This window comes from Lytechinus variegatus, chromosome 9 (assembly GCF_018143015.1).
Source record: "Lytechinus variegatus isolate NC3 chromosome 9, Lvar_3.0, whole genome shotgun sequence".
NCBI lineage: Eukaryota > Metazoa > Echinodermata > Echinoidea > Temnopleuroida > Toxopneustidae > Lytechinus > Lytechinus variegatus.
The window spans coordinates 31,423,854-31,442,023 of NC_054748.1; the positions used below are offsets into that span (position 1 = coordinate 31,423,854).

An 18,170-nucleotide genomic window follows, 5' to 3' on the forward strand; every position below is an offset into this window, starting at 1 on the left:
TCCACATCGCTTCAAGTCTGAACTCCCGTTCGTTGACACTCTCTTACAAAACTGGGGAAGGAGGTTATTCCAATCAACGAGGTTCTCTACAGCGGCGGTGAATAGCAATAAATCGTTAAAATCGTGGAAGGCGAGACTCTCTTTCCGTTATCTTGGCATCGTCAGTAAGTTCCTCCGCTAAAAGCATCACATCATGTTTGCAAACCAGCGAGATGTAGTTTATCGGTCAATGTCGTGTTAATGTTCAAAATTTCGCTCTTCCTTACAAGCACCTGTGGTATAGAATACCAGTCCTTTATAAGATTAAATAATCTGAGTCAAATCTATTCACAAAGAAAAAAAAAACAAAGGAGAAAAGAAAGAAACAACCGAACAAAAAATCTCAAAAGAACTCACTAGTTTTTAAACGCAGTATCTCACCATGACTTATTAAAAAAAAAAACACCAGAAGTTTGAGCAAAGTGATATGGTTTAACAAATATATTAATAATGAGTATCTAGAATGTATTTTCGATTTGTATGAACCATCATTGCTCATGTTTGTATAATGATACAATGTAGATAGAGCAACAGAATACAGAATCGTATTCCCTTTGAAGTCATGCTTGATGCCGCATGGATGAAAAAAAAATGGTAAGGCATATAATAATAATAAAATGAAATAAATAAAATATGCAGCTAGGCAGGAATCGTATGTTCTTGCATACGATTCCTGCCTAGCTGCAGATTTTATTTATTTCATTTTATTATTATTTTTTGGGGAGGGGCATTTACGAAGGGAACTGCTTTCGTAATGATAACTACTCTTCGGAGTCTTCGCTACCTCTGTTTGGATAATACGAGCGGTGCATATTCCCGCTTACTTTTACAGGGGTTAGTGAATGTGACTTGAACTTACATCATTAATGAATATATTCCACTGATCTAACAGGAACGTTTGGTTGTTGGGAAGAATCGGAACTGTGTCAAAATATAGATTTCTTTAAGAATGGTAAACTTCCAACATTTTTACATATTGAAACTTATGTATGCCATACAATATCAAGCCGAATTACCAAACTTTTAATTACAATAACCCAGGAAGAAGTGTTAATTTAGCAAATATCCAAGAAGATTCTGTAATTTCCAGAAGGAGTCCGTTTACTCAACTTTCAAAGAACAATGTAATTCCATTCGTTGTCGATTTATTGCAATACGCAAGGAAATTGAATTATGCCTCAATCATGAATGGAATAAGTCATCATAGAATTCATACATGATAGGCTCGGTGCAGAGCGTGTAGTTTAGAACTTCCTCTGGTCTGAACCAAAGGCTAATCTCAGAGTTGGCCGCCTCCACGCTGTCAGAAGCGTGGCAGACATCTCGACCGAGATCGAGAGAATAGTCTCCGCGGATCGTCCCGGGTACAAAATTATCCGGGTGGGAGTCTCCAAGCATCAGACGTACCTGCCTCACTGCATCCTGTGCTTCCCAGACCATGACAAAGACGGGGTAAGTGGCAAAGAATTTCAGGGTTCCAGCGAAAAATGAACGGGATTGAAACCGAGCATAGTGAGTCCTGATGATATCGTCAGTGGCCATCATCATCTTCCCAGCAACCATCTTGAAGCCACGCTTTTCGAAGCGGTGGATGATGTCGCCGACGAGTCCTCTTTGAACCCCATCCGGTTTGACCATGATGAAAGTTCTCTCAACCTTCTTCAGACTAGCTGTCCTGTTGAACAATGCTGGAACATAGAAGGAAGACCTTGAGATTGATTTTATACAGATATATGATTATGGTAATCTCAACAGTGATAAGAGCCATGCTAACATGGCCCATCAGTCAACCAAAATCTAGGTTTCTTTCTTATAAGAATAGAGATAGTGCCATAATCATGGTAATCCCACGTTCTTGTTTTTATGAAACGGGTCCCTGCGTTTACAGATGGCAAAACGCGGACACTGACTATATTTCATTTATTTGACCATTTAAAATCAACATAGTTCATGAACACCATAAAATAAGTATACAAATCATCCATTAACAAACAAAACAACAACTTAAACTTGCCAGGACTCTCTCTTTTAAATCGATACAAACGACATGAAATTTGCTGCTTGATATAGTCTCTTCTGTCTTCACTGATAATGTAAAAAGTAATGATAGTCAGCATTTAATTTCCTGACAATATTTGTATTGCTTCCGATGCACATGATTCCAAGCACCACATGCTATTACCATGGCTTTAACAAACTGCTCTGTTCCGGCGTTGGAGCATTCAGGGAATCAATTTCCTATACTCGGGTGATAAGGTATCCACTTCTAAGTCTCTCCGTGCATGTTGAGTAATCTTGGAAATTCAATAACTTAGCTTGAAAATTATATTTGAAGACCGTGTTTTCAATATCGCACAATAGGGTGTGACACCTCCAAAAGCCCAAGTGTGTTTTGGGTGACGATTGCACTTTGTTACATTATGATTCTGTGAGTAATACCAAAAGCCTTTGCTTACCAGTCCATTCACGATCCTTGTCTTCGCCCGCATATGGTTCTGGTGCCCCGGCGCCCATCAAGATCATTTCGTTCAGGAAGAGGAAAGTGACCAAGCGATAGAGAGTATGTAAATCCATTTGGTATATCTAGAGGGAAGAAAGACCACTTTCATAGTTATTAGCACTCGCAATGTAGAGGCCTACCTATCATCAGTGAGGATCATTAGCATGTCATTCGCACGTTATCACCTCATACAAAGGGAAAGAAATAAAGTAAAATTGAAACAAGCAATTTGACTGCTGTAAACATGGAAAATTTTATTTATCCCTATTCATTGTAAATCATATTGTCTATTATTACGATAGGGCAGACTTGTGCAACAGAAGTCTTACCATCGAACGGATGCGATCAAAGAATGTGACGTTTGATGAGATCTTCTAAATTCGCTTTGGATGCCAACACTTGTCACAGTCCTGGTCGATATTCAACAACCCTCTTTTAATCACGTTGGTCTGCACAAATGGTCACGATGCTGCCCAAGTTAAGGGTCGTGTGGTCCAGTGGTTAGAGCATTGGACTCATAATCGCAAGGTTGTGAGTTCGAATCCCCACTCTGCCATTGTTTCCACTTTGATAAAAAGGCCCGAGAGTGATATCTGTCGTCTATAACGTCAACCACTATGACTGATTAATCTAGACGTAAAATGTTTCATAGGTAATTGGTTATATACCAGCTTGGCGTTTACCAGCAAAGTGCTGTACTGCCGAGTTCCAACGGGAGTTACCACAAACAAAAACAGAAAGTGACATATGCTCATTTGATAAAAAATTGTAGTGCATTACACGTGGATTGTAATAAGCACCATGCTATTCTCTATGCCACAGCCACACTGCCCAAGTCATCTCTAAACCTACTAAATCAATTAGGTTGTTTCCAATGGCATACCATTGTTCGTTTTGGAGTCGGATTCGTTGGTGTGGCCGTAGCTATATGCTTGATCGGAAAGCCGACATTGCCGATTTATATTAGTGCAGTTTATTTTGATTGAAAAATCGAAAACCACAAGAAAAACATGAGAAACCAAATCTCGAAAAGAGCTGGTAGATTTTAGCTTCATCATTACGATCCGTGGATCTGTCGTTTTCCATTTAGCATACGGCCATTTGTTTGATCTCCCAATCCATTTTTTTTGCTACGCATGGTGACATCCGTCATTGGAAATAACAGAATAATTATCTTTTGTGGCTCCTGCGCTCCGTAACAAAAAGATTAGCGGTCAATCGCTGAATGGACTGATCAGTCAATATCAACGTTTCACGCATATTTAATTCGAAACACTAAACAAATAGGCCCATATTCTGAAAGCACGTTTAAACTCAGGTTTAACATGTTTAAAGTTGTGGTTTAAGTATGGATAGCCACTTGTTACATGATCACTAACAGTAGATATATCGTACTTCAGCTCACTTGGATCTCAAATCCCCATGATTGTCTAGGAAGTATAAATAGATGATTGTCTTAACCAGCAATGAATCAGGAAAGAGCACATTAAACACAAGAAACATACAACTTATTAAAAACTCTGATACTTTTGGCTTCCCATACTTAAACTACAACTTTAAACCTGAGTTTAAGTTAAACCTGACTTCAGAATACGGGCCATTGTGTTCTTTCATATTTGCTATTTCTCGCAAGCTTTGTGTTGCGGAGCCCGGGGAGAGCATAATTCTCACAGAACAGTGTTATTCCAGTCTTAAAAAGATAAAAATAAAAGCACACACTATACACATTCACACACACACACACATAAACAAAGAAACAAATCCAAAACAGTACAAGTCTTAAGTTTTGTGTATTGCCTATCAGTGGCCTTTCATTTTCTTGTTCTGCATAGAATGAAGAGAGAGAAGAGAAAGCTCGTGAGAGAGAGAGAGATACTTCATATATAGCGTGAACCACCGTCCAAAATTGTGTCCCCAAACTGTATCAAAGTGTGAACCACCTTCCCAAAGGGTGTCCTCCAGTGGATACGTAGTGTGAACAATTACTGTCCCAAAGGGTTTCCCCGCAGTGTGCACACAGTGTAAACTACTGTCCCAAAGTTTGTCCCCGCAGTGTATACATAGTGTGAACCACGGGGCCAAAGGATGTCCCTGCAGTGTAAACATAGTGTAAAAACACTTTCCCAAAGGCTGTCCACGCAGTGTGAAAAACTGTCCCAAATGGGTCAGTGCACCCGCAGTATACAGTGCGTATCAAAAAAAAGTTTACACTTGGAAAAAATCCTGTAAAATTTTACATTTGTAATATCCTGATCATTTTTCCACATTTCTACATTGGTACAAATCCATTTAAGCAAATGACGATATAACTGTCGAAAAATACTTCCGCTTGAGTGGGCACCACTTACTTTTGAAAAGTTAGTGAAAAATGATTTGCGCGGAACTTTGAAATAGTTATGCGAATAAAAGTAGACCTTAATCATGAAGAACATGTGGGATTTAGCTTGTAAACTTGATCGGAAGACATCTTATACCTTTTCAACTTGTTACCTCGCCCAAAACACTTCGAAGAGTGCATTGCGCCCCACCCCACTCCCCCACACACTGAAGCCATCGTGACGATATTTGCTTTACACTGAGCTGTGATTTAAATGAAATGGCATAGGCTTCACTTTCAATTTGTTAACCATTGTAAAGATTGGGAAAAGTGAGGAGAAACAAATATTAATGAAAAATGAAATGTAAACCCACTTTAAATGATAAAAAGTTAGTGAAAATATTGTGGATATGTCTGAAATAAACCTTTGTTCAGATTTAGTTATGTCCTCACATCCAGCTGGCACAAAAAGGGTAAAGGTTGTGCTTACTAAGTGTTGAAATTTCAATTTAGGTTTCAAAATTGTAACAAAATGCTTGAATGTATCCGTTTTATTTTAATTGACCAAAAAGTGTGAGAGAAATGTCCGCAGGGTAAGTTTAATTTCGCCCTTTCCCCTTGACACAGCGTAAAAACGAGCATTTCTGCGCACACAGATTTCTGCGAGCTTAACAAAAATGGAGAGTGCTCACTGAAGCGTAACATTCTTTCAAAACTTTTACTCTCATTTGATGGATGAGACCCAAACCCAAGATTATATGTGAAAAAATAGCCACATGTTGTACATTTTTGAATTCCCAGGGCTTTTTCAAAGTGTAAACTTTTTTTTTTGATACGCACTGTAGTGTGAACGACTATCCCGAAGTGTGTCCCGACAGTGTATACATACCGTGAAACACTTTCCCAAAAGGGGACCCCGCAGTATAGTGTGAAGCAGGCGCGCCGGAACACTTTCAGTTTTGGGGGGGCAAAATCCCGAAGGGGGCACAATATTTTTGACAGTGTGAGATACCGAAGCGATCGAGCGGGAGAGGCTGTGGGACCCCCCCCACGGTAAGGGCTTTATGTAAAAATGGAGTATAAAAGTTGCGTTTCTAAGAGCATTCAAAAATAAATTTATTGAGAATTAAACAGTCTTGGAGTTCATTTTGCTCCTTCTGTTTCATCCCTTCTGACCCAGACTGGTGTTTCTTCATGATCAGGGTCGCAGTTCCAGCAAATTACGAGCCTTATTGCAAACGAAATTGTTTCAAACCAATGTAATATAGGCCTTTTAAAGACTTTAAGATGACAAACATGTCCGTACGCAGCCGGGGGCCGCCGATCGAGAGGGCAAAATTCACCAAAAGTGTACACGAAATCCTTCAATTTTATTTTAGAAAATTTTTAAGCTCCCCCATCACAAACCCCCTCGCTCTTAAGTTTCTTCGGAAATTTAGGTCTTGCAGCCCCACCCACTCCCGGGATGGTTTTTTTTTTAATTTTCGCAAACGTCCATGAATAACAAAAGCTGGGATGAACCAGAGAACATACCTGCCATCTCGATCTGATTAGTAACAGGTAATGGAAAAAAGTTTTGGAATCTAAAATACATAAGTGCTATATCATATGAGCTGAAATAGTATCAGACAAAACGCCTTACAGTCATGCCAATGAAAAGGAATAGAGGAAATACGGGGCTGTGAAAATATCTTAAGATATTTTTTTATAGTAGAGCAGTACTGTAACGCTCATTTTTTTCTTTTATATTCTTTATTTACATTTTTATTCATATCTCGGATAATATGAGTCCGGTCAAGAAGACACTTTCACAGATGATTTCATTTTTTTTCATGTCTAAACATTATTATCTCAAGTTGCTTTCGAGTGGGATTCACCATTTTCACAAACTATAAATTATAATCCTCTACACATGATTATTCTGCGTGTAATTTTCTGATAACATGTCTATATTGAGTTGAAATGACCTTGGTATTTTCTTTAGGGCACTGACTTGTTAGCATTGTATTAACTCAATTTATATTTAGTTGAAAATGAAATAATTGAAACAAGTTTCTCGAGATGTTATGGTTTCTGGACTTGACAGCTATGACATAGATTATTATGTTGCTCGAGTAACTAGTGTTCACGCGCGTTAGTGATATCGGGTCCGGTCTGAGCGTTTCTGGGCGACCGCGCGTTTGTTAGACGACACAGCCAGCATCATAGAGTTATAAACCTAATCATTGGTGGACCACTATCAATTTAATTGCCATTCGCTTTTAGTCTGAAATGTATTCATTAAAAGGTTAAACGTTATCACACTGTAATAAGATGGAAAAGGGGCTTATCAAAGGTATGTTTCACAGAGGAACTGTTCGTCGAAAGACGCGAGGCTTACTATGATAATGTATTTGCCCCGTCAGGGGCAAAATTTTTTCATTTTTGACAATGGAAATGACAATTTTCAGGCAGAAAAGTGCCTTCGTTTGCTTTTGTCCTTAAATAATTTATCATTTTTCTACGTTCAGGGGGGCACATTGGGGGGCAAAATCTCGTTTTGCCCCCCAAAAATTTTATTTGGGGGGGCAAGTGCCCCCCCTGCCCCCCCCCCCGCTTTCGGCGCCCTTGGTGTGAAGCACTATCCCGAAGTGTGTCCCGACAGTGTATACATAACGTGAAACACTTTGAAATCACGTCCACACTATTAGATTTGAGCATTTTGTCAGTGTGAATCGATCACATCTTCTCACAGACCAGTATGTGAACACACAAACTGTGGAGGTATGATGTCATCTTACTTTAGAAGTGGCAATCACATCTTTTCATTGCGCTCTATATGAATACATAAAGCGTGGCACTGTTCTTTGCAGTACTTTCCAGGATGCTCTATGCCTAAAAAGAAAAGTTATCTAAATTGTTGATTTTTACCGTTTACCATTGTTTACCGGTAAATTCGGGTTCTTTAGTTTTCATGTGAATATTCTTTGATTTACCTTTGCAAGATGGTATTCGTATGATTGCTATGTACATTTTATTTATTTATTTTTATCTATTATTTTTTATCTATTTTTATTTATAAAAAAAAATTATATAAAAATAGTTCACTAGATAGATGGCGCATAATAAATGCTGTGTTTATTATTATTATTATATATTTATTTCTGTTTTCATTTATTTCTGATCTTTTGTCATGATAACCCATTAACGTATAAGTAGTGGTCTTGTGGCCCTCAATAATAATAAAAAAACATGCCATACCAGATTTTTCCAGTTTGAAACGGAAAGTACAAATTTTTTTTTCGAAAAAAATTACTGTCACAAAGAATTATCATAATTCAAAGTATTAAATGACTCACCTGTTCATGTTTGTCGGTCAAATTTCAGTACTCAACAGAAAATGTGCCCTTTAACATAACCTTTTTTCCCCTTTTTAAGTGGCGCAATCACTGTCGGCGAATTATGTTTCGGTGCATTACGTCATATCTCGGGGCGGACTAATAGCGCGGGTAAATTAGTGTCGACACATGAGATGTCACGTGATACCAGTCTGTGATTACAAGACGTGACACATCACACGTATAATACACACGTACCGTAACCTTGAGTCGGTCCTCTCAACGGCAAAGTGCCACTTGGTCTACACTCGCCTCGTATAATGTCTGTTTGGTCTCATCCCTTTTCGTCCACCAACCGTTTGGTCTAATTACCATTTAGCTCAAGTACTATTTACTTTCATTTCCAGTTTTATCCTTCCGGCCCAATTTCATTTAATACCCATTTGGTCTAACCCCACATATTAGGCTATATGGTTACACGATTTGATTATGAAACAAATTTTCATTTGACAGTTAAATTAAAGACTATATATGGCCCGTATTGTGAAATCGGGTTTAATGAAACCCTGGTTTAAAGTTGTAGTTTAACGATGGAGAGCCGATAACACAAAACTGTATTAGTACACGTTCAGTTTATTAACTATTATGACAATGAAGTAATTTTAATTAACTGTCACAGAATTATATCTGAATTTTTCTCTTCACTATGAAAGCGAAGGGAAACAAAATAGTAAGAAATATACAATGTAACAGAGTTTTTGAGTTTTTGGCTCCCCATAATTTTAGCACAGAGTTAGACCATGGGAGATGTTAAACCTGACTTCAGAATACGGGCCTGTGAAGTAGACGAAGCAGAAATTAGACCAAATGAATATTAGACTGAGTGGCTGTTAGACCAAGTGCAGTACATATACCAAACAGCAAAAGACCAATCCGTCAGTAGGCCAATCAGATTCAGGGCAATAGATTATCTGAGAAGGAGTTCACCCCGATTTTTAAGTTACTTAGTATAGATATAAAGGCTATGAATAGCTCAGTTTACGACGGGGGGGGGGGGGGGGTGTCAACTTAAGGTACAATTCGTTTCATATCCACTCATATTCAAACCTATATTATTGTCTAATGAGATTTGACGAACATAAATTAAAAAAAAAGATTATGATAAAGTTATGAATTATTGAAATTAGGTTTTGTGACGTATCTTAGGGATATCGCCCTCACTGTCTGTCATTTGTTGTAAAATTATGTAAATTGCATTTATTACCCTTTTCATGGTTGATTATACTTTGTTATATATTATTTATTGAAGCATCGTGACGATTAGGACATTTTAAATGTAGATGTGAAGTTACCTTTGCGATTTTTTTTACTAATATATATTTTATTTATCTATTTATCAGAATATATTTAAATAGGTAATAGCATTTCTAAAAAAAGTGGCAGAACGACGATTAACATCAATATCATACACGGAAATAAAGAAATTCCTGCAATATATTTTCTGTATGTATATATACAAAATATATATGTTTTATTTCTTACGAAAGAAAATACGGCTGCTATAGATATTGAAAATATAATGTAAATAATAGCAATATCTAATGAAAACAATGATAATGCCAATACTACTAATGATAATAAAGTATAGATAAATAGATAAATTTTAATCTCTATTAATCGGTAAAAGTAATGATCGAATACGTATATTTCCTTTACAGTTTTTAAGAACCAAATGATTTAGCAGGCAATAATGTTTCAAGCATCATTAATTATGCTCCGCAATATTTAAAGGCTTATTATTTTCCATCCCTAACTTACAGTGTTGATTCAAGAGTCAATGTGTATGGGGGCGTAATCAGTCACCCTTTTCTTTTAAGTTATTAAAAAAAACTCGCATATCACTTTTTATTTATTTGATTGTAGGATAACAAACCATTGTCGATTGTCGATTGACCAGGAATCGAACCCAGGACTTCACGTGTCTAAGGCGCCTTAGACCAATCGGTCGTAGCACCTTATCGCGGCAGTTAAGCTATCCATTAGCTTAAAATCTCAGATTATTCCTATCTAACCTGCAGATTTGCAATTATAATATGATAACGTCAATAACTGCAAAAAAAAAGATTCTGAATGAAGTTAAACTGTCCCTTTAAGACTTAAGTTCAAGTTGCGTTCGCGTTTTCCCCGAACCACTTGAACCAACCCTCACGGGTCATTCCATATTCATAGGGGCACCCTTTAAGCCACGTCGGGGTCTCTTCTCCCTTAACTATTGTCAGTCGTATGATTAAAAATAACCCAGCCTGTCTGTAAATTATACTCCACATAACACCCACGTGTTATTTTCGTCCTGACTCATTTAAAAGACAATCGTATAAAGAAGAGGGGGTTGCGAAAGGGCAATATTCATCTTTTTAAAATAATCAATGAATTGACGAATAATATTCTGTCTGGCACTAATCTAATTAAGGTCAACGACTTTGATGACCGATGTTAATTTTTTTAAGGGATTCCTTGTATTATCGGATATGACAGAGTTTCAACAGATTGTATAAAAAATATAAAAAAGTTCATTTTACTGTCTGTCTTTTGTGCTTGCAGGGGCAGGAAATATTTTTGCTGTATTGTCAAAATTGGTGTTCCAGACCGCAATCAAGAATTGAAGCAATACCTGTAAATTTTTCACAAAACTAATGATTTTTATGTTATTTTGACATTCTAAAATTTAGTTAAATTCAGTTCTGGTATAAATGACTACCGTCTAGCGTTTCCAAATTTTTGTCAGGTACCTATTTACCTTACTCAGGTTGTGTGCAGCACGATCCTGATCATTTTTTTTAATTATTTGTTTATCTATATATAAACGATTTCAAAAAAGTTATTTCAGGTTAAAGTGATTGGTTAACATTGGTTTGACTTTTAAAAAATCTGAGCTAGAAGGTCACACTTGTCACCTGTGTCTGTGATATGTTACAAAAATGAAGCCCAGAAGAAATTGCGTTCGAAAATAATTATTTAGTGCTTCAAAAATTGAAATATAAAGTGACCGAAAACACCATCTTAATTTCATCCATACACTTATGTGTACTATTTAGGCATCTATAAGACACCTATTTACAAAATCGGGGTTTGTCTTGTAGTAATAATGATTGTTTTCAGGGTTTATTAGTTCTAATACATGCACTTGTACACATGTTTCATCTTCGTTTGAGAATTTTTTAAATCAGCTGCTCACAAAGTTAAACAATACCTTTAATATACTTTCTATAATCACGCCATTCGGCATTGAATATTTCTAAAGGATTAGATTGAGAATATCCTAATAGATGGTTCAAAGAGTCGTTTCCTCCCACTCTACTTCATTTTATTTTCACTCATTTTTTGACATGGTGATCAGCGATGAGGCGTATTACACCAACATTTAGTCCAAATGATCGTTAAAGAGCTAGTTAAATTACCCTATAAGTTCCCAAGGGATGGAATTACCTTTCCCAAGAAAGGTAATTGCGCTTAAAGAAGACAATACATGTAAGCTGTAGCCTTTAAAGGGTAATCTTGTTTTGAAAAAGCTGTCATTTCGTGCTTGAATTGAGTTAGGCCGAATCGATTACTAAAGAACCGTCTCTCTTTTGTCGCAGCTCCTTCAAAGGTTTCAACGGAGTTGTGTAATTGTTAACGTTTTCTCATCTTTCACAAACATATGACTGGGCGGAGACACGGATTTTTTTTTTTCATTTTTAATTTATAAGGAAAATGAAATGTCCTTCATAATAATCATTACGGTGGAGGTCAAAAATAATATTGGAATATTAGGGAAGAAAATACCGGTACAGCTCTTCACATCGATTTCCCATTCTCCTCGAGGATTTTAAGAAGGGTATCAGTTCAGAATGATTATAGTCTACTGAGAGTTGGTGTAGTTCTTACATGATCTTACAACTCTATCCTACTAATTTGATACTTGCGGATGATGACTATCTGTGGTATATCTTTCATGAAATATCATTTACTAGCCAAATTACCCTTCTGTCCAGATACCAATGTTTCTTTTACCAATCAAATTAGTTTTGTGATCAGATAGAGTGTCATTATTTGTCGGAAATCCTCCGTTTTCTGCTTCATGTAATCCTGTTCTTTCGTCTAGCCATCTATAGGCAACTGCTGATACAATGGGGGCGCACTATTGTCCCCCTTCTCCCATCTTCATTTAACCCAGTAAGGATCCAATACCCCTAATAGTATTAACAGTGCATTCAACCCTTAAATCGTTTCGATCTGTTCCATTGAAAGCAGATTGTTACTTTCCAATAATAAAGGAGAAATAAGGAAGCCGGACAATATTTGCCTCCTTTCACCATGCCGAGGTGATAATAAGCGAACAGTTTCTGGTGAATGGAGTATGTTAAACATGCCAAAACAACTAGCGTGAAGTGATGATGTGAAGTGCTCTGATCCTTACTCGAAGACGTCGACTCCTGTTTGGTTTTGTTGATTAAGGCGATAGGGTTAAATGATACGGGAGTGGAGAGAGAGTGGTGGTGAGCTCATATTGGTTCCATGTCAGACAGGTTCTCTTATTTCACCCCGACTCCCATCGAAAACTCGTGATGGTATCTTAACACCAACATCATCTTTGTCTTCGAGTCTGGTTTTAAAATACCTCTCCAGACATCAATGAAAACAGTCACAGGAGACGGGTAAAAGCTTTGTGGATGAATACTTGGTTTACACAACACCCCTCCGACCTGGCATTCTGGAATTATTTGGGTTTATGTCTTAAAGGAGTCTAGAGAATTGGAGCACCAACTATTTAGTCATCACAAAATAAAAACCACATCGGGACTAGAGTCTTGCGGAAACATCTATCTTTAAATCGGCTACGCCTTCTTAATTTACTTACAGAATAAGACGAAAATGAGTTGCTACAAAGTACCTCCAGTTTTGCCCTGATTATCAACCTGAAGTAAGACAAAAAGCTGCCGCCGTCTTTTCCCGCACTCTTATTTTCAATTGAAACGACCTTCTAGCTTCCAGGGGCTACGCAAAATTAGATGCACGCGTCTGGCGTCCATTTACACATTGAACAAGTATACCACTTGGACGTCTTAAGTTCAAAGTAGTGCTCTCAATCTTTCTTCTCTCTCACTCTCTCTCTCTTTCGGCGTGAGCAGAGACAGAGGGGACGGTACGGGGTGGTGGACGAAACGAAATGGGATGACGATGGGAGAGGTTGTCTGATGAAGAGGCGAGCCCCCGTTTCGATCTTTTTTTTCTCTCGTAAAACGAGAGTAAGAGGAGGGAAAGATTGTCGTCCCGAAAGCTGGTTATTCACCTCTTGTGTTATCCTATCTCACCAGCCAGGCATGGTGTGTGTGAAGATACCATACGTGCAGCAGTACTCCGTCCGAGGTTGGCCCTGAAGTTGCGGGAGAGCAGAGTGGCACGGATCGCATCTTATTCTTAAAGATCCTTCTTAAGCTGCAGCACAAGCAAAGAATTTGAAGCCGATAAATAGCCACGTGGTGTCTCCATACGCCACGACTCCGACTCCACCTCTTCGAAACAGGCAGATGCAGGTTGCTAGCTCGTCAAAGAATCATCACAACACACACCTCATCATCTGGACTGCCCGCTAGTATAAGTACTTGACCCCTCCACCAACATTTATTTCCATCTTTCTCGAAAGAAGTATAAAACTCCAAAGAAGAGTTTTGCTGAAAATAAACTCTAAATTCAACCATCTACCCAAGTGCGATTAAACCAGGCAGTCTCGGTTCCCTGGTTTATCAATTTAACGACAGTGGTCATCCCCAAAACACCATCTCCATCAGTTGGGACAAAGCAAGAAGTTTGTAACCTCCATCGGATCTCTCCGCGCCACCATAACATCAACAAACCTCTTTCTTGTTGACACTGTAAACCGATCTGGCCGCTTCACGATGAGCTCTGTTTATTTACTACTTTGCTTTTATTTGTTAGCTTCATTCCTCCTAGTCACCTGTGCACAGGAACCCGTCGCCAGCACTGGTAAGTCACAATTTCATTCATCTGGGCCCCGACACACGAAGCTTAGCAATCATTGTAGAAGAATATATTTACGATTGATTGACCATCGAGAAAATCTATCGCTTACCTTTGTTTTACAGGAGCCCGGTATTCTTAAAGTCTATCACGAAGCCTGTGTTTAGAAACAGTACTTACCATAACTGATTAAAATTCCATGAATAGTATTGGCTTTAAACATTGATAATTGAATCCATGTTAATTACCTGTGTATTGTCGCACTTCTTAATTTAGAGCAAGTTTTGCCATGTAAAAATGACCATTCTACCAAAGCACTTTTAAAGATATGCTACATATGTGTAATGAAAGTACTTGAGTAAAGAGTAATTGTTGATCAATCAACAATAAACTTATTGGATATTTAAGGATTAGTTGATGGCTCGTTGCAACCCGTCTGTGATTAAGAAGCAGTCTAAAAATGTTGAAATTATTTGGTAAAATAAATATAACAGACAGCAATCACACTTCCCCGAATGTGGCTATCACAATCCCTTGTAAATGTATGTGCATATTCCAGTCTGAATTATTTTCAAAAGTTAATTTGCTTGTCTTGCATTTTAGTGTAGGTCATTAAAAATATACTGAAAATAAGAATAGTTTAACTGAATTGAAATCCACCTAAAAACCTGTATCATTCAAACATAGGCTTATAGCTACAGAGTGTTTATTTCTACAAATCACAAAACAAGCAGTTACCAAATCGTTTTTTACTGAATACAAAGTAAATGATTAAAAATATATGACGTTATGACGACATTAGAATGACAGTTTTTTTTACAACAAAAACGTCTTTTAGTTATATAAATCGAGCAAGTTAAATTAGGAAAAAGAAATAGTACATTTCATTCATTTTCTGAAACAAATAAAGAAGAAAAGGAGCAACATAATGGATATAGATTATGATAATAAGTATGTAGATATTTGTATCTGGATGAAGATTGCGTGTGTTCAGGTGGGTGTGAGTGGGTGTGTGGGATAGATCCAGAGAGGGTGTGTTGAAAAAAAGTTAATACAGCCTAAAGGAGAAGAAAAGTGTCTAACGCGTGTGAGAGAGATTGTGAGTGCGTTTGATAGAATTTGGATGGGGGGGGGGCCATGAATAGAAAAATTGGAATACGATATGAATGACGTAGACTTGATAGAGAGTTTCAAACATATCACTCCGAACACTAAATGCACTTGTTTTTGTCGAAACTCGAAGATGCGAGGAATTATGGCTGGTATCCAAGTTCGTTGAAGGCTGTGACTTATCTGTGTATACCTTGAAAATACAATCAACGTCAGTATGAATGTCTGCAAAATTTCATCATTGGGACCATAAAACATCACATAAAGCGGGGAAACTATAAGCTCTGAATATAGGAAGCCCTCCATCATATCTATCAACCATCATAAGTTACAAAATTTATAGAATGAAAGTATGTAATGGGGATACCTTGTATTTATTTGCTTCCTGATTGACCCAGTCAGACTGTTGGAACCGGCTCCTCACCGAGCAAATCTGGTCCGTTATTCGCAATGACGTGCAGCCTGTCACTTTGTGGTCGTTACCTTTAATGTGACTCTAGAATTATCGAATTATATCGAAGAAATAGACCTGTTCATTCAGTGTTTAAAACCAGTTTGAATGATGAATACTATAAATTACTTGAGCATATTAAACACTTAGTATAGGCCAAACCAGTCATACATTAATCATACGGGATTTTTTTAAAAAGAATGATTAAAATAAAGACGACGATTATAATCCAATGATATAGAATAACGATATCAATAATATTAATATGATCAATATCGTCTTAATGACGAAGGCAATACCTAGGAACATAATTCTGTTGTTGACAACTCTGTGCAGAGCAAAGACAAATCAGGGGAGATCGTTTTTCATGTACAAATTCATCAAACAATTATTGTACTACTCTGTTTCTCATTGATACCGGTAACATGCTAGTGCGTCTTTCGTGTGCCTTTCTTTTGTCCCCCCATTTGCTTTTTGGGGCCTGCCCCCATCGTATCTGTCTGGCCGTGGTAATTGTGTCACGACTTGTCCGTCCCCCTCCTTCTTCCACCTTGACACCCCTTCTTCCAAAGAACTGTGCCAGGAAAATGCCCGATGTAAGAGACATTGGACGTGTCCTACCCGTTATACAAACACAGCCACCATTATCATAATCACCGGTATGGATTTCTTTACCCCTAGGGGGTAACCCTACCCCACGAAAAATTGTCTTCCCTTATTATGGAATTCACCCGCCAGATTAAAGGAGACTCCTACAATTATAACAATATTCAAGAATTGGGTCGTCATCGCTGGGTTGTTGTTAACACACTAAGAAAGCAAACTAACTTGTGTTTCAATATATAATGAGAAATACTTCAAACTATTCGTCAATCCTACATTGACTTGAATTACCAAAGACCTGTTTCATAAATACAACTTAATCATTTTCATGAATATTTTTATCTTGGTAAAAAGGATCATTATAGAAGCCAACAAAAAAAAATCGTGGTTTCCATGGCAGCTATCGCAATAAGGAAGTGATATTAATTGTAAGTCTTTATGACATATGTCCATGGAGTGATTAAAGAACAGTTCACATTATTAATACACAATCATGACAATGTATATGCCATTTTTCTCTGCTTATGGGTCATACGAGTAATTAAAAAGGTGTAAAGTGTTTTTTTTTTCTGACTCGCACTATACAGTACCCAAACTAAATTTTTGACTTATGTCATATTTGGAACATTCCAGGGCGAAACCAGCCCCATGGTAAAATGGTTTATCTCTATGCTTTCTATAGGATTTAATCTGTGACCGTGTAAATTAATGATTTTATAATTTTTAATAAAAATGTTGCTAAAATTAATTGTTGCTGTAATGTAAGGTACTGCAACATCTGTTCGCCTACCATTTCCTTAAAAGACGGCTGAATATCTATCACAACTCTGGATATTTCGACAGGACATTGTTATCAAATGTTTGAATTCTTGAGAGCATGACTAGAGTCGTTGCAATAGTAAGGATCTGGGACCCGTTTCATACATCGAAAAAAATTGCAATAACAGTTTTAAGCTACTGAAATCATTCGATTTGATTAGCTGGCTGATGGTAAAACCTTGCTATACTTGTCAGTTATGAAACCTACAGTGAATCAGGGAAGCAAAAAGATTGTTTTTAAGATTGTTGTTTGTTGTCGGAAATTCATGACCGTGTCCTAAAGAATCCCTAAAAAAAGGAACGAAAACACGACTTCTATTAGCTGTTGACAATATTGGCTGTTGTCAAGTAACCCCTAAGGAGCTTAGTGGAATATTAACAACACTTTGAGAAGTAGTTTGTTGAATTCGCTGTTCAAGCAGTTGGGTTATATGCATTGAATAACATTGATTTGACTTGAACAAGATATGAGCAGCAAATTCCAATTTCCCTACGTCTGTGGTATTATGTAAAAAAACTGATATAAACTCTTAAAATCTATGAACTCTATGAATTCTTAATTTAAAGGAAACGGTAGAAAAATTGTGTTAAAATGTGTGCATTTTCGCTAAGTATGTCATTAAAAAAACACTCCTGTTGACAAGTTTCAATTTCAATATCGGCAGAACTCTTAGAGGGACGGTTAAAAGGTATGTTTAAAGAAAAAGAGAAAGAGAGAGAGAGAGAGAGAGGGGGGGGGGGGCGTTGACGGAATCGACATTCGATATGAACGTGGCCTCCATCCTCCGGCATTTCCTCGGATTTTCTTAACATGCTTAGTTTAATATACACCATTGGCCATATGTGTTTCACGACTGTCTGTAGTAAACATCGACGATCTTAGTCTAACTCGCCTGTCAGAAATGAATATTTCTACCGTATTTAAAAGTTTATATTGTGTTTGTAGATAATTATTTGCCCAGGGTAGCCACTTCAGCTATTACTCATCGTCTA

The 18,170-nt window shown here is 37.4% G+C and overlaps 2 protein-coding genes across 3 annotated transcripts in view; one reads left to right on the plus strand and one right to left on the minus strand.

Moving 5' to 3' along the window:
• Nucleotides 1-963: 963 nt before the first annotated feature.
• LOC121421963 (nucleoside diphosphate kinase A 2-like) lies at nt 964-2,613 on the minus strand. The gene is made up of 2 exons (XM_041616764.1): nt 2,496-2,613; nt 964-1,772 (listed from the first exon to the last, which is right to left on the minus strand). The coding sequence occupies exons 1-2, from the start codon at nt 2,611-2,613 to the stop codon at nt 1,222-1,224; spliced, it is 669 nt and encodes a 222-aa protein (XP_041472698.1). The 3' UTR covers nt 964-1,221.
• Nucleotides 2,614-13,712: 11,099 nt separating this feature from the next.
• Nucleotides 13,713-18,170, plus strand: part of LOC121421751 (signal peptide, CUB and EGF-like domain-containing protein 1) — a 53,377-nt gene continuing 48,919 nt past the window's right edge. For both annotated transcript variants that reach the window (XM_041616542.1, XM_041616543.1), the window contains exon 1: nt 13,713-14,200. In XM_041616542.1, the coding sequence (XP_041472476.1) occupies nt 14,113-14,200 (88 nt within the window). In that variant the 5' untranslated portion in view covers nt 13,713-14,112. The remainder of the gene's footprint in view (nt 14,201-18,170) is intronic.